Genomic DNA, 17,445 nt, shown 5'->3' on the forward strand with positions numbered 1-17,445 from the left:
CAAGTGAAAAAGAACACTCATTTACAACAACCAAAATTCATTCATTCTACATAGGTACCAAATGTTGAGTCAGAACCTCCAATCAAAAAACACACTGAACAGACCCACAAGTTTAGTACTATAAGCATTACCTTCTTATTTCACAAAATGCATTTCTAATCTCGTGGAGTTCGTTGAGAACATCCCTAATATCCATCCTATCTCTTGGCAAGTCAGAAGAGCATGCAATTCCAATGCTCAGGATTGACACCAAACACTCTTCTATTTTCCCAGTGTTACGTTCATTGGTCATTTCAGAAGCAGCTTCATTTTCCAGTATCAGTAGGGAATCAACAATTTCCGTTACTCCACCTGGAAGTGCCATCTTAGCATAGTTGTTAAGGCTAAAGTTGTCGGTGAACATGCCACTAGTAGGCCTTTTTCCAGTAAACATCTCTAGTAAAAGAATTCCATAGCTGTACACAACACCTTCTTTTGAAACCTCCCCACCCATACCATATTCTGTAATTCCAAACAAGTGACATAGTTCTTCAATTAGTTAGTACTTCAGTATCTACGAATTCCTAACTTTCTATTCCCTGACACTGCCTAGAAGTGAAAAATATTACAAATAAATTTCGGCAACTTGGTTATGCAAAGCGAATTAATTAATTAAATATTTTCATCAACTTATCATCTGTTTCCTAGCTACTGGTTCAAAATTTAGTAAATTTTCTAATGAAATTATAATGAAAGTATATATCAAAAGAAATAAACATAATAAATTATCCAGTGCAACATAGCCAATTGTCCCTCGAACTCCAATTGATGAACTAGTTTGTGTATGATTAGATTTATCTTCGGTAGCCATAAGAAACCTTGCCAGACCGAAATCACCAACGTGGGCACAGAGCTCGTTGTCAAGAAGAATATTACTTGGCTTTAGATCACAATGAATGATTGTTGTTTCGCAGTGATGGTGAAGATAATTCAATGCATGGGCCACATCAATGGCAATGTTAAGCCTTTGGATTAGGTTCAAGCTCATTGAGTACAGTAGCGTAGATGAACTCAAGTCCTCTTTCTCATATAAAGTTGGGTGTAACCAGCTCTCTAAAGTCCCATTTGGCATGAACTCAAACACCAAAGCCTTGAAATCATTTCCATTAAAGTCGATGCTTGAGCAAGATGTGATGATCTTTACCAGATTGCGGTGGCGAATGTTCCTCAAAGCTTTGCATTCATCCAAGAAGCTCTTGTTGGCTCCAAGTAGTTGAAGGTTGAATTCCTTCACAGCAACAATTTGTTCACCATAGTTGAGAGTTCCTTTATAAACAGGACCATATCTACCCACACCAATCAAGTTGGCAGAAGAGAATCCGTTGGTAGCCTATTGAAGTTCTGCATAAGAGAGTGTTGGGTACTGATTTCCCTAGACACAATCTACAGAAGACTTTTCTTTTGACCTTGTGATCCGGTAAAGAACAACAGAAACACATGCTGTTAACAAAATCGTAGAAAGAGTGATACTTGTCAAAAGAATTATCACTTTAGGGGGGAAGAGCTTTCTTTCCCTTTGTGTGGGACATGCAGGCAATTGCAATGCCTTGATTCCTCCACAAAGTTTGTCATTTCCCACAATTGAAAACTTACTATCGTTCATGAACACTCCTTCATTTGGAACTTCACCCTCAAACTTATAAGAAAGGTCTAGAACTTCAATCAATCGAAACTTGCCTAGAAAGCTTGGAATCCGCCCAGACAAACTATTACGAGAACGATCTAGGCCTTGAATTCCTTTTATTTTCTGCAAAGATAATGGAATAGTACCTTCGAAAAGGTTGTCATCCATAAATAGGAGGTCTAACACTAGACAATCAGCAAGAGTGGTTGGGATTTCTCCAGAAAGTTTGTTCCCATAAATAGACAAAATCCCAAGTTCTTCAAGTTACCTACTTGTGAAGGTAGTGGTCCTGTCAGATAATTTTGATCCAAGAGGAGAACTGAGGGAAGAAAGTCCAATAACTTGCTCCGGTATCGCACCAGTGAGGTGATTCTGTTCAAGATAAAATGCTTGAAGATTTGTGCAATTTCCCAAAGACGGAGGTATGCTTCCCTCTAGCATATTTCTTCCTAATGAAAGAATGCTCAATCGAGACATGTAGCCAAGAGATGATGGAATTTTTCCTGAGATGTTATTTCCCGGAATGTAGAGTCGTTCCAACTCAGAAATTTTCCCAATAGATTCTGGAATACTGCCAGTGAGCATATTCAAAGATGAATATAATTCCTTTAAGTTGATGAGGTTCTCAATCCCTTGCGGTATGGTTCCAGATATGTAGTTACTACTTATCGACAGTTGGGTGCGATTGGTGGATAGATTTGCAATTGAATTGGGCAATACGCCCCCAAAATTGTTCCCAGCTAAATGTAGAACGCATAGATTTGTACAGTTGGTTAATGAATCAAGGAAGCTCAGCTGCTCAAGTCATTGGATTTTTTGGTTCCGAGTCCGTTAGTATTAATATTTCGCGTTTTTAGATCTCGAAGGCTGCCCAAATTCATTGGTACAGACCCATTAAAAAAATTAAAACCAATTTCAAACTGAACAAGTGCTGAAGCATTAACCAATGATGGTGGGATAGACCCAGAGAATTGGTTACCTCCAATTAAGAATCGTTGTAGTCTTGGAAAGGTCAATCCCAGGTCTTGGGATAGGCTTCCACTTAACTGGTTGTCAGCTACAACAAAGGAATAGATGGATGAGATATTGTAAAGTCGGGTAGGAACTATTCTGGACAAACCTTGTTGAGATTAAATCCAACGTTTAGATCCTTTAACCACGAACTAATCTGCAACTCTGATCAACAGGCAAAGGTGGAAACTGGTTTCTCTCTCTTGGCCTTTTGCACACATAAAACTTTTACGTGTTGTATCATTAATTGTACATAATTGATGGAGTATATGCACTTTTATAAAGGCAGAGAGAGGACCAGTCTTCCTTTTAGTAACATAATTCTACTTTCCATCAAAGTAAGGAATAAGAAAGGAAAACACTTCTCCAATAAGTAATTACCAAAAAGGTAATTATAAGTTGACCAAAAATAAATAATATTAATTGATATCTATTTACTTAGCCATCAAGTAATTTGTCACATGTCCAAATCATGTGGGCCACAATTAAATAAATAATCTTACATTCTCCCACTTGGCACATATGATAATTCATGTAGTGGTTCAGTAAAATAGTCATTAGTGTGCACCATAAATCATATTGAGGTATTAAGTTGGTCATCATAAATATCATGGTAAACAAACTACCAATATGAGTCATGGAGGTAGCATGTCCCTAAATGACACAGTCCCTTCCATGTACCACAACACTAGTAACCTATTCAATATAGTTTATAAATGAGAAGTATCAATAATGATCTAACAATAAAGTCTTTTCCAAGACTATTCCTATTATCACTTATTAAAGCAATACGTACATGTACATTAATTAATAGGAAATATCAGAAACACATTTAATGAGCGCAAAATGTCAAATATATATAAGCACTGTTAAGCAATCCACAATTAAAAAATAATCATCATTGACTACATTTAAGACCCATTCTTTTAACATGTTTCATAAATGTCTTGAGTAGTAATCCATTCGTTAATGGATTGCAATCATAAGTTGTGTGCTTATATATTTAATAGACATTCATTGTTTCTAAATATCTTCTTTAATGATAAAATATTTCAACTTTAGAATACCTATCATTTTTCATACAAAAAGATCAACAATTGCAACATAAATTTTCAGTAATCTGAAAATGGTACCATAACTCCAAATCCTGAAATAAATTTTACAATCATAAATTGTAGCCTCAAAGCATGCTACAAATTAAAATTTCATAATAGACAAAGTAATAAAAAATTACTTTGTATTATTTCATAATATTGTTCTTCCAACCAAAAGAAATGAATAACCAATTAAAAATGTCTTCCTAAGTGTAAACATATAATCTTTTATCACATACCAACTTGTATATACATCAAACTCCACAATATATGCATAAGAAATATATATATATATATATATTTTTCGTTTCTTTACCTTCTAGCTAACTCATTCTTTGGGATTGTATTAGGCTGAATTTATCCCCTTTTATGTATGGAACAGTACTGGTTTAATAATGTTCCATACCAAATCTTTCTAGAACTTTTTCAATATATGTTTTCTGAGACAATCCTAAAAATTCACGTGATCTATCATGAAATATTTCTATTCCTATCACGTAGGATGTCTCATCCACATATTTCATTTCAAAGTTCTTAAAAATAACTTTTAGTTTCATATAATAAACTAAAATCACTACTACCAAACAAAACATTATCAATATATATAGAATCAGAAATATAAACTTACTCCCATTAACCTTATAATATATACACTGATCAATAGTGTTTTACTTAAAACAAAAAGAAATAATGGTATCATTGAACTTAATATACCATTGTTAGGAAGCTTGTTTAAGTTCATATATTGGCATCTTAAGCTTACAAATCATGTATTATTTACTCTTTAATGTAAAGCCTTCAGGTTGTTCTATATAGACTTCCTCTTTCTAAACTCTCATTTAGAAAATCAATCAAAATCAAATTCTTGCATATATACCACATAGTCATCCGGAATAGCAGATATCCTTCTTGAGATCGTCTTAATGTTATTCCATGTGATTCTTTTACAATATATTCATTGATAACAATCTTATCATGGAGTTGTTGATCATTCAATTATTCTTCGTTGTTATACAGTTCAACAACTGAAGGAACAATTATTTCTTTAGAAGTTATAGGTAAAGAAATATGTATCATAACTTCTTAAATGATCACATTCTTATTTTTATCACTCCCACTGACTTCATCATTCTTAATGAATTTGACATTTCCGATTTCAATAATTATCGTACTATGTTTAGGATAGTAAAACTTGTATCATTTAGATTACTTAACATTCACAACATTATGAGTAACGAGGAATTACTTAACACACTTCTAACCAATTCCATAAGAGTACGATTACGCCTTACAGCTACATGCTTCTACTGTGGCATGTATAACAAAGTGTATTGAGCACAAATGCCATACATTTCAAGGAGTTTAATAACCGGTTAGAGTATTAACCCGTTTCATCATATTTTTCATAATATTTACCACCTCTATATGACCTTATGATTTTCACTTTTTCATCTATTTATTTTTCAACCTCATTTATGTATACTTCAAGAGTACCCACTGCTTGAGATTTTTCATACAACAAATAGATATATACCTCCAAAAGATGGAACATCAAAAGGTTTACAAATGTCTGTAAGAATAATTTCAAGAAGCTATATACTTATTGTGACTTATTTCTTTGTGTGTTTAGTTTGTTTACCCTTAATACAATCTACACACATCAAAATCAGTAAAGTTTAGATTCAGAAGAATCACATCCTTTACTAATTTTCCTAACCTTTCACTAGATATTGACCTAGTCTTTTATGCCACAAGAAAGATAAATTTTCTATTAATTGAGTTACGCTTAATTCTAACATTATGATGTAAGATCAAAAGGTTTTTAATAAATAAACTATCAAATTTGAATTTACAGAAATCATCAACAATAATACCATAACTCACAAATTAAAATTTCTTGAATAAACATCATTATCAAATTTAAATAAAAAATCATTAACATAAAGTTTTGAAATAAAATCAAATTATAGGAAATTGAATAAATATAAAAAAGTTTAAAATAATTTAAATAAAATCCATTATCTAACATTAAATATAATGTTATAATGGTTTCAACAAAACTTTTTCCCAATTATTATAAATAAGAAATTCTTATTTGAATTTGTGGTTTAGGCCATAAAAAAATTCTTGCATCTATTAGAAACATAAACATTAGTACTTAAGTCAACCTATCATGTATTAGAAATAATTTTAATAAGTAATTCGAAATACACAAAAGGCAAAAACTTACCATTCTTTTTCGAATCATTCTTTATATTTCATGTAAACTTTCTAAAAGTGTTCAATACATTAATGACACTTTTTCATTATTACATTCCTTTCTTTTAGTAGATTGACCTAAATCTTTAATTTTGGATGTTGCTCACTTAATGCCTTTTCAGGCTTATTTCCAAAAATTTATTTATAACTTCTTGAGTCATCAGATGAACATAATGATTACCTTGCTACTTAAGTCTTGTCTACTCCTAAATTAACATAATGGTCAATTAAATCACTTTTCACTTGTCTTAATAGTGTTAATTCTCTAAATGACCCATACTGAATAGGCAAGAAATTGAGAATAAATTGAATAAAAAAATTCCCATTCATAATCATACATAAGGTTCTCAATTTTGCAGCAACATTAGTCATCTAAAAAAAACATACTCATACATGGTAAGAGTACCAATAAAATTGCATAGTAATGATATAAATTAATAATTTTCGTTTTAGATATTTATCTATAATACGAAAATATTCTTCTAGTCAAAATATTCCTCAACACTATCGCTATGGGAAACATTATTCACATAACTATAATACTTAATCTGTTCGATCTCTCCCAAACTTTATGGAGAATCTTTTATCCCTCACTGTCTTTATCAGTAATAACAGTAGGTTTCTCAATTTAAAATGCTAAATCAAGATTTAACACATCTAAATTTTGAACTCAACTTACTCATTCCATTATGAGAAGTTAGTCCTATTGAGAATCAAAACAGATGTAGCATGCGCATTAAAAGATATAATAAAACAAACATAATAAGATAAAATGCTCACAACAATAATGCTTTGAGTTAACAACACGTATATATAACTTTAAAATATAAATACAATGTATAACTATAGTACCCCTTTGGGTGGCAACTATAAAATACTAATAATGATACTTATTTGTATTTATATGTATACCTTCATTGGTGATGTATTATTTAATTAAACAGATAAGTTACCTTTGGATATCCTATATCTACCTAATTAAAAAAATATATGCAATCCCTTAACTTTCATTTAATTACTTGAAAATCAATTCCCTTTGGAGAATTATTTCTCATAATTAAATAAACTCAATATTCATGAATATCACATAAAATAATAAGCATCATAATTCATGAAATATTGCAATTATGTTTACTACTAAAATTAGTATTCATCAACCATTATGGTTAGGCCACTTTGGTAGCTACTAACCTTTACATAATATGAATATTAAATTAGATAGTAACTAATTTATGATTAATTATGTCTAGTACAAAAATTAATATTCATCAATCATTATGATTGGGCCACTTTGGTAACTACCAATCTTCACATAATATTAATATTAAATTAGACAGAGATTAATTCATCATTAAGTTATATTTACTACTAAAATTAATATTCATTGACCATTATGGTTAGGTCACTTTGGTAACTACTAACCCTCACATAATATGAATATTAAATTAGCTACTAACTAATTAATCATTAATTTACCCATTTAACATTATACACACATACTCATAATTATCGATTGAAGTTTAAGCAAATTCGATCTCAAAAACTTAATAGTCCGAAATTTCATAGAAAATATATTTTTATTTTATATACAAAATAAAACATATTATTTTATTTTTCGGACTTAAAGATCATAATTGAATCAATCTAAAATCGACTCTCCATCATGTATGTATGTTAGGGTATAAAACAACAAGTTATTTGCATGTCTAATAATATTAGATTAAATTTCTAAACTCACAAATTATTCTAGAAATTCAAATTCCTAAAATAAATAAATCACGTACATTATGTATTTAATAATCTATTTAAAATACTCATGTACAGTGACATGTTTCTCATTCATCAATTATCACTGTATATATAAAACAAATATATATATATATATTTATATCCACCACACAAGTAGGTCTAGAAAATTTTTGGGTGTAAAATATACATACTAGTGAAGTGATGTTTCAAGAAACATCTATTTAATCATGCAAACCAATAAAGTTATATATACATATGCTTACATGTATATAGTAACTTTCAAGTCAAATATACAAGGGCAGAAATTAAGGTAGCAAACCAAAATAAATTATTTGGTAAGCAAACTGATCAAAAACATACTCTGGAGACTAATTGGACATTATACAATCATAGCCACGATTTCAATCAAAACATATCAACGATTTCAAAATAATGAATTATATAATATATCATTTAATTTTTTATTTTTATTTATGCAACTTTAGAGGAAAATCATGAGTTCCTAAACCATAAACTCTGATACCACATATAAACTATAATTATTCGTGCAAATCATTAATCACAATATTTACATGAATCCTATGATCTTAGAACTTCATGATTTTCACATATCTATAATGTATAAATAAATGGTTAGATATAAATACCTTGATTCATGATATCAAACCTTGTTGAAATTAAATCCAACGTCTAGATCCTTTAACCACGAACTAATCTGCAACTCTGATCAACAGGCAAAAGTGGAAACTGGTTTCTCTCTCTTGGCCTTTTGCACACATAAAACTTTTACGTGTTGTATCATTAATTGTACATAATTGATGGAGTATATGCACTTTTATAAAGGCAGAGAGAGGACCAGTCTTCCTTTTAGTAACATAATTCTATTTTCCATCAAAGTAAGGAATAAGAAAGGAAAAAACTTCTCCAATAAGTAATTACCAAAAAGGTAATTATAAGTTGACCAAAAATAAATAATATTAATTGATATCTATTTACTTAGCCACCAAGTAATTTGTCACATGTCCAAATCATGTGGGCCACAATTAAATAAATAATCTTACAGTAGTGCCGCGGAAGCTGTTGTTCTCGAGATGGATCATCCTAAGGAAGGTAAGGTTTCCTATATGAGGCGACAAGGAACCAACTACTTCCAAGGATGACAAGTTTAGGATGGTCACCCTCTGATGCCGACGACCACATGTGACTACTTTCCAATTACAAAAGTGGATAAAATCATTCCATGAGCTAAAGACCTGGAAAGGGTCTTCAACAATTTGATCCTTGATGGCTAGAAAGGCTTGCTTGTCTGTCTCATTTGTGAAGCCAAAAGTGGTTGTCGAGGAAAGTAAAATGAAGCTTACATGAAAAAGGATGTAAAAGAGGAGGGAAAATGAATTTAATAGCCTTGAAACCATATCTTTGTGCTTCTGAAAGCTGACAGGGTGAGTGTAAACACACTATTCTGAAATAAAAGCACAAGCCAATATCTTATCTTGTGGTGCATTAGGAACCTATGTGAACAGAAATAATGGCTTAGTGCAGTTGTAGTTTAATTGCTGAAGGAAAATGAAGGTGGAAGGTGATGAGGTTTATGTGCAAATCATGGACAAATTTATATGAATAAAAGCAGTGTTAATTAATTGTAGAAGATTCAAATAATTAATGAAGTCAAGAAAACACTTTATTTGCTTTTCATGCCGTCCATTGCCATCGATTCTGTATGTTTATTCCACATGGAGGCCGTGTAATGATTCGTGAATCATTTGCTTCATTGTTTAATTTGCAGTGTTAGGTCAACAACAGCTCCGAGCAAAAGAAAACATAGCAATAACATATACAAATTAATTAAACCCGGGGAAGCAATTATAAATACACTTCTAATTTTATCTTATTCTATTAATAGGAAGAAATCCATTTTTGCCTATGCATGGAAAGGCATGGATGTTGTTTTCTTCTTGTTCATATAACAAATGCAACAAGGACTGCATTTTTCCAGGGAATATATATATATATATATATATATATATATATATATATATATATATATATTATAAACTATAAAGGAAAGAAAAATAGAAAAACATTTTTCTCTGCATTAGCACACCAATTCACGAGTTTACATAGGTTCTCTTTATAGGAGAGAATACACGTACATACCTAGCAGGCTTAATTAATAATTTCCTATTTTACAGCATTTGGCCAATATTCTATTTACAGAAAATATTCTCCAAATATTATATTTACAGCTAATAATATATGGTAGTATTACTACCAAATCTTTCTTTTTCAACACTCCCCCTCAAGCTGGTTTGAAGATATCCTCTATAGCTAGCTTGCCAATTAGTCGGTCGAACTGTCTTGTAGGAAGTCTCTTTGTAAGCACATCTGCAACTTGATCGATAGTAGGAATGTATGGTATACAGATTAATCCATTTTCGAGTTTTTCCTTGATGAAGTGTTTGTCTACCTCCATGTGCTTTGTTCTGTTATGAAGCATTGGATTATGAGCAATCGAAATAGCAGCTTTATTGTCACAGTACAATTTCATAGGCAATGGATTAGAGACCTTTAATTCATCCAATAGTCTCTTAATCCATAACACCTCACAAATTCCATAAGCAACTGATCTAAAATCGGCCTCTGCGCTGCTTCTCACTACTACATTCTGTTTTTTACTCCGCCAGGTGACAAGGTTACCTCTAACAAAGGTGCAGTAGCCAGAAGTTGACCGTCTATCAATAGCACACCCAGCCCAATCTGCATTAGTATAGGCTTCAACCTGCAAATGCCCATGGTTTTTTAACAATAGACCTCTTCCAGGGGTCCCCTTTAGGTATCTAAGAATTCTGTAGACTGCATTAAAGTGTTCTCGTCCAGGTGAATGCACGAACTGGCTAACCATGCTGACTGCAAAAGCTATATCTGGACGTGTATGTGACAAGTAGATCAGTCTTCCAACAAGTCTTTGATACTGCTCTCTATTCAGAATTTCTTCATCTTTAGAATGCTGCAGCTTAAGGTTGGGCTCAATGGGTGTCTCGGCTAGTTTACATCCTAGCGGACCTGTCTCACTAAGTAAATCAAGAACATATTTACGTTAATTCATAAATATACCTTCTTTGGATCTAGCAAACTCCATTCCAAGAAAGTATTCCCAAATCCTTGATCTCAAAGTCAGCTGCAAGTTTCTTTTTCAGTCTCTCCAATTCTTCATTGTCATTACCTGTCAAGACTATATCATCCACATAGATAATTAACATTGCAACCTTACCTTCTCTACTGTGTTTGTAGAACATGGTATGGTCAGCTTGGTTCTTACAGTAGCCATAATTCTTCACAGTTCTCCCAAATCTCTCAAACCAAGCTCTAGGGGACTGTTTGAGACCATATAAAGATTTCTTCAGTCTACAGACTTTATTAGGTCCCAATTTTCCCTCAAACCCAGGTGGTAGATTCATAAAGACCTCCTCCTCAAGATCTCCATTTAAAAAGGCATTTTTTACATCTAACTGGTATAATGGCCAGCTAAAATTCACAGCCAAAGATAACAAAATTTTGATTGAGTTTATCTTGGCTACAGGAGCAAAAGTTTCTTGATAATCAATTCCATAGGTCTGGGTGAACCCTTTTGCTACTAGTCTTGCCTTGTACCTCTCTATGCTACCATCAGCTTTACATTTCACCGTAGAGAACCACTTGCAGCCTACTGTTCTTTTCTCCTTAGGTAAATCAACTATCTCCCAAGTACCACTTCTTCTAAGAGCATTCATCTCTTCTATCACTGCTAACTTCTAATTCGGATCATCAAGAGCTTCCTGAATGTTTCTCGGGACAAACAAATGTGAGATTTTTTAGGCAAAAGCCCTATGAGTATGAGAGAGTTTTTTATAAGAAAGGTATTTGGCAATGGGATATTTTGGATTTGAATATTTGATTCGAATACCTTTTGTAAAAGCTATAGGAATATCAAGGTCTGATGGTTCTTGAGTAGGAGAAGCAATAGGAACTGAAGATGAGTTAGGATCAGAATTACCTATGATATCTAGAAGTCCAGTTCCCGGAGATTGAGATTGATCAATTCCAAGAGGAATAGGCTGACTTTGACTTTTTTGATGAAGTATTCTCCGAGTATAAACCAGAGGCTCAGTATTGGGAACTTTTATGCCCGGTTGTAGTGATTCTTCCCCTGTTTCAGATACAATAATGTTTGGCACTATATAACTAAGATTCTCTTCATTGTTTTCATTGGTTTTATCACATTGTTCCTGACTTTGAATTTTGGGAATAACAGTAAGATAAGGTGAAGGAGTCAAAATCACATTTGGTAAAGGAGTAGGAGATAAATCCAAAAAATTTTCTTCCATCACCTCATTCTCCCCCTGAAGAGAACTTTTGGGAAAGTAGGATTTATTTTCAAAGAAAGAGACATCCATACTTACATAAAATTTTCTTGTTTGGGGATTATAGCACTTATATCCCTTTTGATTAGAAGTATACCCTATGAAAACATATTTTTTAGCTCGAGGATCAAGTTTGGACTTAGTATTATTGAGTATATGAACAAAAACTATGCAGCCAAAAACCTTTAGAGGTAAATCCGAGTATATCCTTGATAATGGAAAAGTTCTTTTGAAACATTCTAATGGCGTGCTATATTTTAAAACACGTGAAGGCATTCTATTAATCAAATATGAAGCTGTTAAAACAGCTTCCCCCCAAAGATATTTTGGAACATTCATTGAAAACATCATAGCACGAGCCACTTCAAGTAAATGTTTATTTTTTCTTTCAGCAATTCCATTTTGTTGAAGGGTATCCACACACGTAGACCGATGATGAATACCTTTTTCTTTTAAAAAACTCCCTAAAATTTCATTAAAATACTCGGTTCCATTATCGGTGTGAAAAATGTTAATTTTTGTTTGAAACTGAGTTTCAACCATTGTGTAAAAATCCTTAAAAAATTTTCCAACCTCAGACTTTTCGTTCATCAAATAAACCCAACATAAACAGGTATGATCATCTATAAAAGTAACAAACCATTTTTTCCAAGAGATAGTAGTGACTCTTGAAGGTCCCCAAACATCATTATGTATTAAATAAAATGGTCTTGAAGAAGTATAAGGTTTTGGCAAATAAGTAGTACGATGACTCTTAGATAAGCAACAACTTTCACAATAGAACGATGAACAATCCAAACCTTTAAATAAAGTAGGAAACAAATGTTTAAGATATGGAAAGCTAGGATGTCCTAGTCTTAAATGCCAAAACATTATTTGTTCATAAACAGAGTAAGAACTAACACTACTAAGGCCCTGAGCCTTTTTATTACTGGAGAAGTCCCCATCAAAGTAGTAAAGTCCATCTATTATCTTAGCACTGCCAATCTTCTTCCTCGAGCTCCGATCCTGAAATTCACAGTAAGAATCACAGAAAATTACACGACAATTAGATTCTTTGGTTAGTTTACTCACAGACAAAAGGTTATAGGCTAGTTTAGGGATATGGAGAACACTTTGAAGATTTATATTTTCGGATAATTTTATCAAACCTTTTCCTGCAATAGGTGAGAAACTACCATCTGCAATTCTAATTTTTTCAAGACCAAAACATGGTGAGTAAGTGCTAAAAAGATTGGAAAGGCTGGTCATATGATCAGAGGCTCCAGAATCGATGATCCATGGAGTATAATTTAAACAACAAGAAAGGGCATTAAGTGCACTACCTATTTGTGCAAGAGAAACATTAGGAATACCAGATGAGGAATTTAATTTCAGCAGCTTCAGAAGGTGATTCATCTGCTCCTTGCTTAAGGGACCTGTCTCAGCTTCATTGGCAGTAGGAACCGCACGCCTATTTCTGTCACCAGGCTTGCTACTTTTCCAATTCGCTGGTTTATCGTGGATTTTCCAGCAGTTCTCTTGAGTATGGCGTGGTTTGTTGCAGAAGTCGCACCAAACCCGTGGCTTTTCTTCAGGTTTTCGTTGAAAATTGACTGCTTTATTAGCAGCAATCTCGGCAACAATAAGGGCAGAACTTTCAACAGGTCCGCTGGTAGTCTTCTTCCCCAACATTACATGTCTGCGGCTCTCTTCTCTTCGAACCTCAACAAACACTTCACCAATTGGAGGAAGTGGAGTCCTGCCAATGATCCATCCTCATACTTCATCAAATTCCACGTTGAGCCCAGCAAGAAATTTGTAAATACGATGAGCCTCCACGGTTCGTTTGTAGTGATTGGCATCTTCAGTGGATTTCCATTCATAATCATTGAATAGATCCATGTCCTGCCAAATGCGCTTTAATGAATTGAAATACTTGGTGATCGAGTCTTCTCCCTACCGAATCTCACCAAGTTTTAGAGTCAATTCGTAGATCTGAGACTGATTTCCCAAATCAAAGTACATCTGATTCACGTTGTCCCAGAGCTCTTTAGCCGTGGAATAGCACATATAGTTGGAGCTAATATCCTCGTCCATGGAGTTCACAAGCCAAGTCATCACCATTGAATTTTCTGCATCCCAGGTCACGTACGTTGGGTCCTCCGATGCTGGTGCCTTCTTGTCTCCCATCAGGTACCCGATCTTTCCACGCCCTCTGATGTACATCCGAACGGACTAGGACCACCGTAAATAATTGTCGCCATTAAGGCGAATATTGGTGATCTGAATCAAGTGAGAATCGGTACTGGGGGCTTGGGTTGTCGGATTTGTTGACTGGGTTGTGATAGGCGAGGATGACATGGAGGAATCGTCAGATATGGCTGATCAGTGAAGAAATTGTGCAGAAAATAAAATTAGGGTTTTTTTTTTTCCTTAGGGTGGCTCTGATACCATATAAACTATAAAGGAAAGAAAAATAGAAAAACCTTTTTCTCTGTATTAGCACACCAATTCACAAGTTTACACAGGTTCTCTTTATAAGGGAGAATACACGTACATACCTAGCTGGCCTAATTAATAATTTCCTATTTTACAACATTTGACCAATATTCTATTTACAGAAAATATTCTCCAAATATTATATTTACAGCTAATAATATATGGTAGTATTACTACCAAATCTTTCCTTTTCAACATATATATATATATATATATATATATATATATATATATATATATATATATATCAAAAGAAGGGAGTTAAGAAATTGGTGAATGTGTTTCAAAAGTCTGTCCACTGAGGTTGACTTCCTGCCATGGTTAAAATGTTGATTTTGGGCCGGTGGAAGATTCTTGGGTTGGGGTGAGCTGAAGACATTTGTCTCCTTCCAATCTGTCCATTATCCAGTTTATAAATAAGGGTAAATTACACTCTTCCCTGATATTTCGTTATTATACATTGACCTCCCCTCTTGTTTGTCAAATAACATTGATCTCCCTCGAAGTTTATACACTGATAACACGGACCTCCCCTGCCATTGATAACACGGACCTCCCCTGCCACTAAACAACTAACGGTTTATACTTATGTCTGTTAGAAAAAAATCAATACAAAGACACTTTTACCCTTCTAATACATGAAATGACATTTTTAACCTCAATAATTACTGCAAATTTACAATACTATCATTGACTTATAAACTCAAAAGGACACAATGGTTCGCTCATATCAACAAACCCTGAATACCCAATGGGTCTAAAACTGTTGCCACGAAATTTACCAGTGAGACCAATGGAAACTACCCCCACATTAACCTTTCTTCCTCCTCTTCCTCCCATCAACCAATTCACCCCTCAACTCCACCCATCAATCTCATCCATATATAATTACACACACATATATATCTATCTATGTATATATAGACACACACAGCAATCTCATCCATACATATATATATATATATATATATATATATATATATATATATACACACACACACACACATATACACACACACACATATATATCTATCTATATATATATACACATGATGACTGCGAAGGGCAAACCGGGTACGTGAGCTTGGATGCCCTTTAGTCTCTTATTTGCTGCTTTAGCATCCACATTGATCTCAACCAACAAAGAATGAAACCAGAGATGGAATTGGAAACAAGAGAAAGAGAGATGAGATTTCCAGTATACCAATTTGAATTCTATGCAATTCTCAGCACTCATTTCCTCAAATCTCACATGGGTCTTATTCTTCTTCATCAATTCTTTTTCACTCTCACAGTCCGATCCTCGAATCTCTGAGGCCAACCTCTTCTGTGGCAACTCCACCACCACCAAAGACCAACTACGTCCCAATCTTTGTCAAAGAAATGGAAATTCTCTCACAACTCGTCACCACCCATCACTGGGGTCACAACCTAGTGAACTCAACACCACCTATCTACGACCTAGCCCAATGTTTCCAAGACCTTTCTCACACTGATTGCCTCCTTTGCTATCCGGATCGTGCAAGCTCAAGAGAGAGGGCTTGTCGGTAGTGGCAAGGCCGTGGGAAAGGAGAAGGAAAAAAAAAAATATCTTAAAAAGGGTACTATTGGTAATTTACATCCATGATATTTTATATTTTTTATAATAAATTAATAAGGGTAAATTATTAATTTTACTCTTTCATTAATAGGATAGGAGAGGTCAGTGTAATTTGACAAACAAAAGAGGAGGTCTGTGTAAGTTGACGAAACCTCAGAGAAAGTCAGTATAATTTACCCTATAAACAAAGTAAATTGAATAGGAAGAGGTGTTGTCTAATAAAAGCGTCAGGTCTAAAATACCCCCACCCTATTAGTCTAAGGTCCTGTGACGGCCCTGATTTTTAGGCCAGTTCGTCTTATGATAAACCAAACGTAGATCCGATAATAAATCCAGAATGCAGAGGCAAAGGGTAAAACAATGGTCTCTAGAGGTACTACACGTTTGTAAGACACCAACGTGACCTTCAATGAGGTCACGAAGCCCAAAAAAAACAATTACGGAAACGACGTCTCAAAAACGGATAAGAATGATTTTAGGGGCAAAATGGTCTTCTTAAATTCAAATGGGTGTCACTGTGCACACCATTGGAAAGACAACAAAAAATGAACTAAAATGGACTCAAGAATCGCTTGATTTGGAGTCCGGATGGAAAAAATATAAAATTAAAACGAAGTGGCATTCTCCGATTAGGAGATACCAAGACCCTATCTTACTAAACAGCGATAACTCTCACTACAGTTGGAGTTTTGGTGTGTGGTTAGTACCATTGGAAAGCTAACTTCAAGCTCTTTAATTTAGACTCAAGAACGACCTGAATTGGATTTAAAACGAGTGAGATACATCCCTTTGAAGTTGGTGTAACAAAACTGTCCAAGAAAATTGAAAGGTGCAGGCTCCAGGGAGGATCAGCCGACCGATGGCAAGGGTCAGCCGGCCGAAACCCCATCGTCAGCCGGCCGAACCTCAATCGTCAACCGGCTAACACATGCTCGAGATCCATTTCAGTAGCCTTTTTTTGTTGATTCCCTACTATCCATTGCCACAGGAAGAGTCAGCACGCATTCAAATTGAAAATAATAAATAAAAAAATGCCTTAAGCCATGTTTGGGAGTACATAATTAGTTGTTTAAAACTGAAATTTAAAAAAACATAGAGTACAAAGTCAGGTCTGAGTACCGTTTCATGGTAAGAGTTTATCTAACAATTGAATTTCGATGCAAACTTGTGGCTCCATAAAACCCGTAG

At 33.8% G+C, this 17,445-nt stretch overlaps 2 protein-coding genes across 2 annotated transcripts; both read right to left on the bottom strand.

Annotated features, from left to right (window-relative positions):
• Positions 1-664: 664 nt before the first annotated feature.
• LOC132281446 (receptor kinase-like protein Xa21) lies at positions 665-2,558 on the bottom strand. Its single transcript, XM_059783145.1, has 4 exons — positions 2,555-2,558; positions 1,936-2,403; positions 1,529-1,848; positions 665-1,369 (listed from the first exon to the last, which is right to left on the bottom strand). The coding sequence occupies exons 1-4, from the start codon at positions 2,556-2,558 to the stop codon at positions 665-667; spliced, it is 1,497 nt and encodes a 498-aa protein (XP_059639128.1).
• Positions 2,559-11,627: 9,069 nt separating this feature from the next.
• On the bottom strand, positions 11,628-14,384 carry LOC132281447 (uncharacterized). The gene is made up of 5 exons (XM_059783146.1): positions 14,119-14,384; positions 13,251-13,917; positions 13,080-13,184; positions 12,923-12,976; positions 11,628-12,155 (listed from the first exon to the last, which is right to left on the bottom strand). The coding sequence occupies exons 1-5, from the start codon at positions 14,382-14,384 to the stop codon at positions 11,628-11,630; spliced, it is 1,620 nt and encodes a 539-aa protein (XP_059639129.1).
• Positions 14,385-17,445: the final 3,061 nt, after the last annotated feature.

Source organism: Cornus florida, unplaced genomic scaffold, assembly GCF_030987335.1.
Source record: "Cornus florida cultivar Cherokee Brave unplaced genomic scaffold, ASM3098733v1 CherokeeBrave_3.0.0_Hap2_Chr11, whole genome shotgun sequence".
Taxonomy (NCBI): Eukaryota; Viridiplantae; Streptophyta; class Magnoliopsida; order Cornales; family Cornaceae; genus Cornus; species Cornus florida.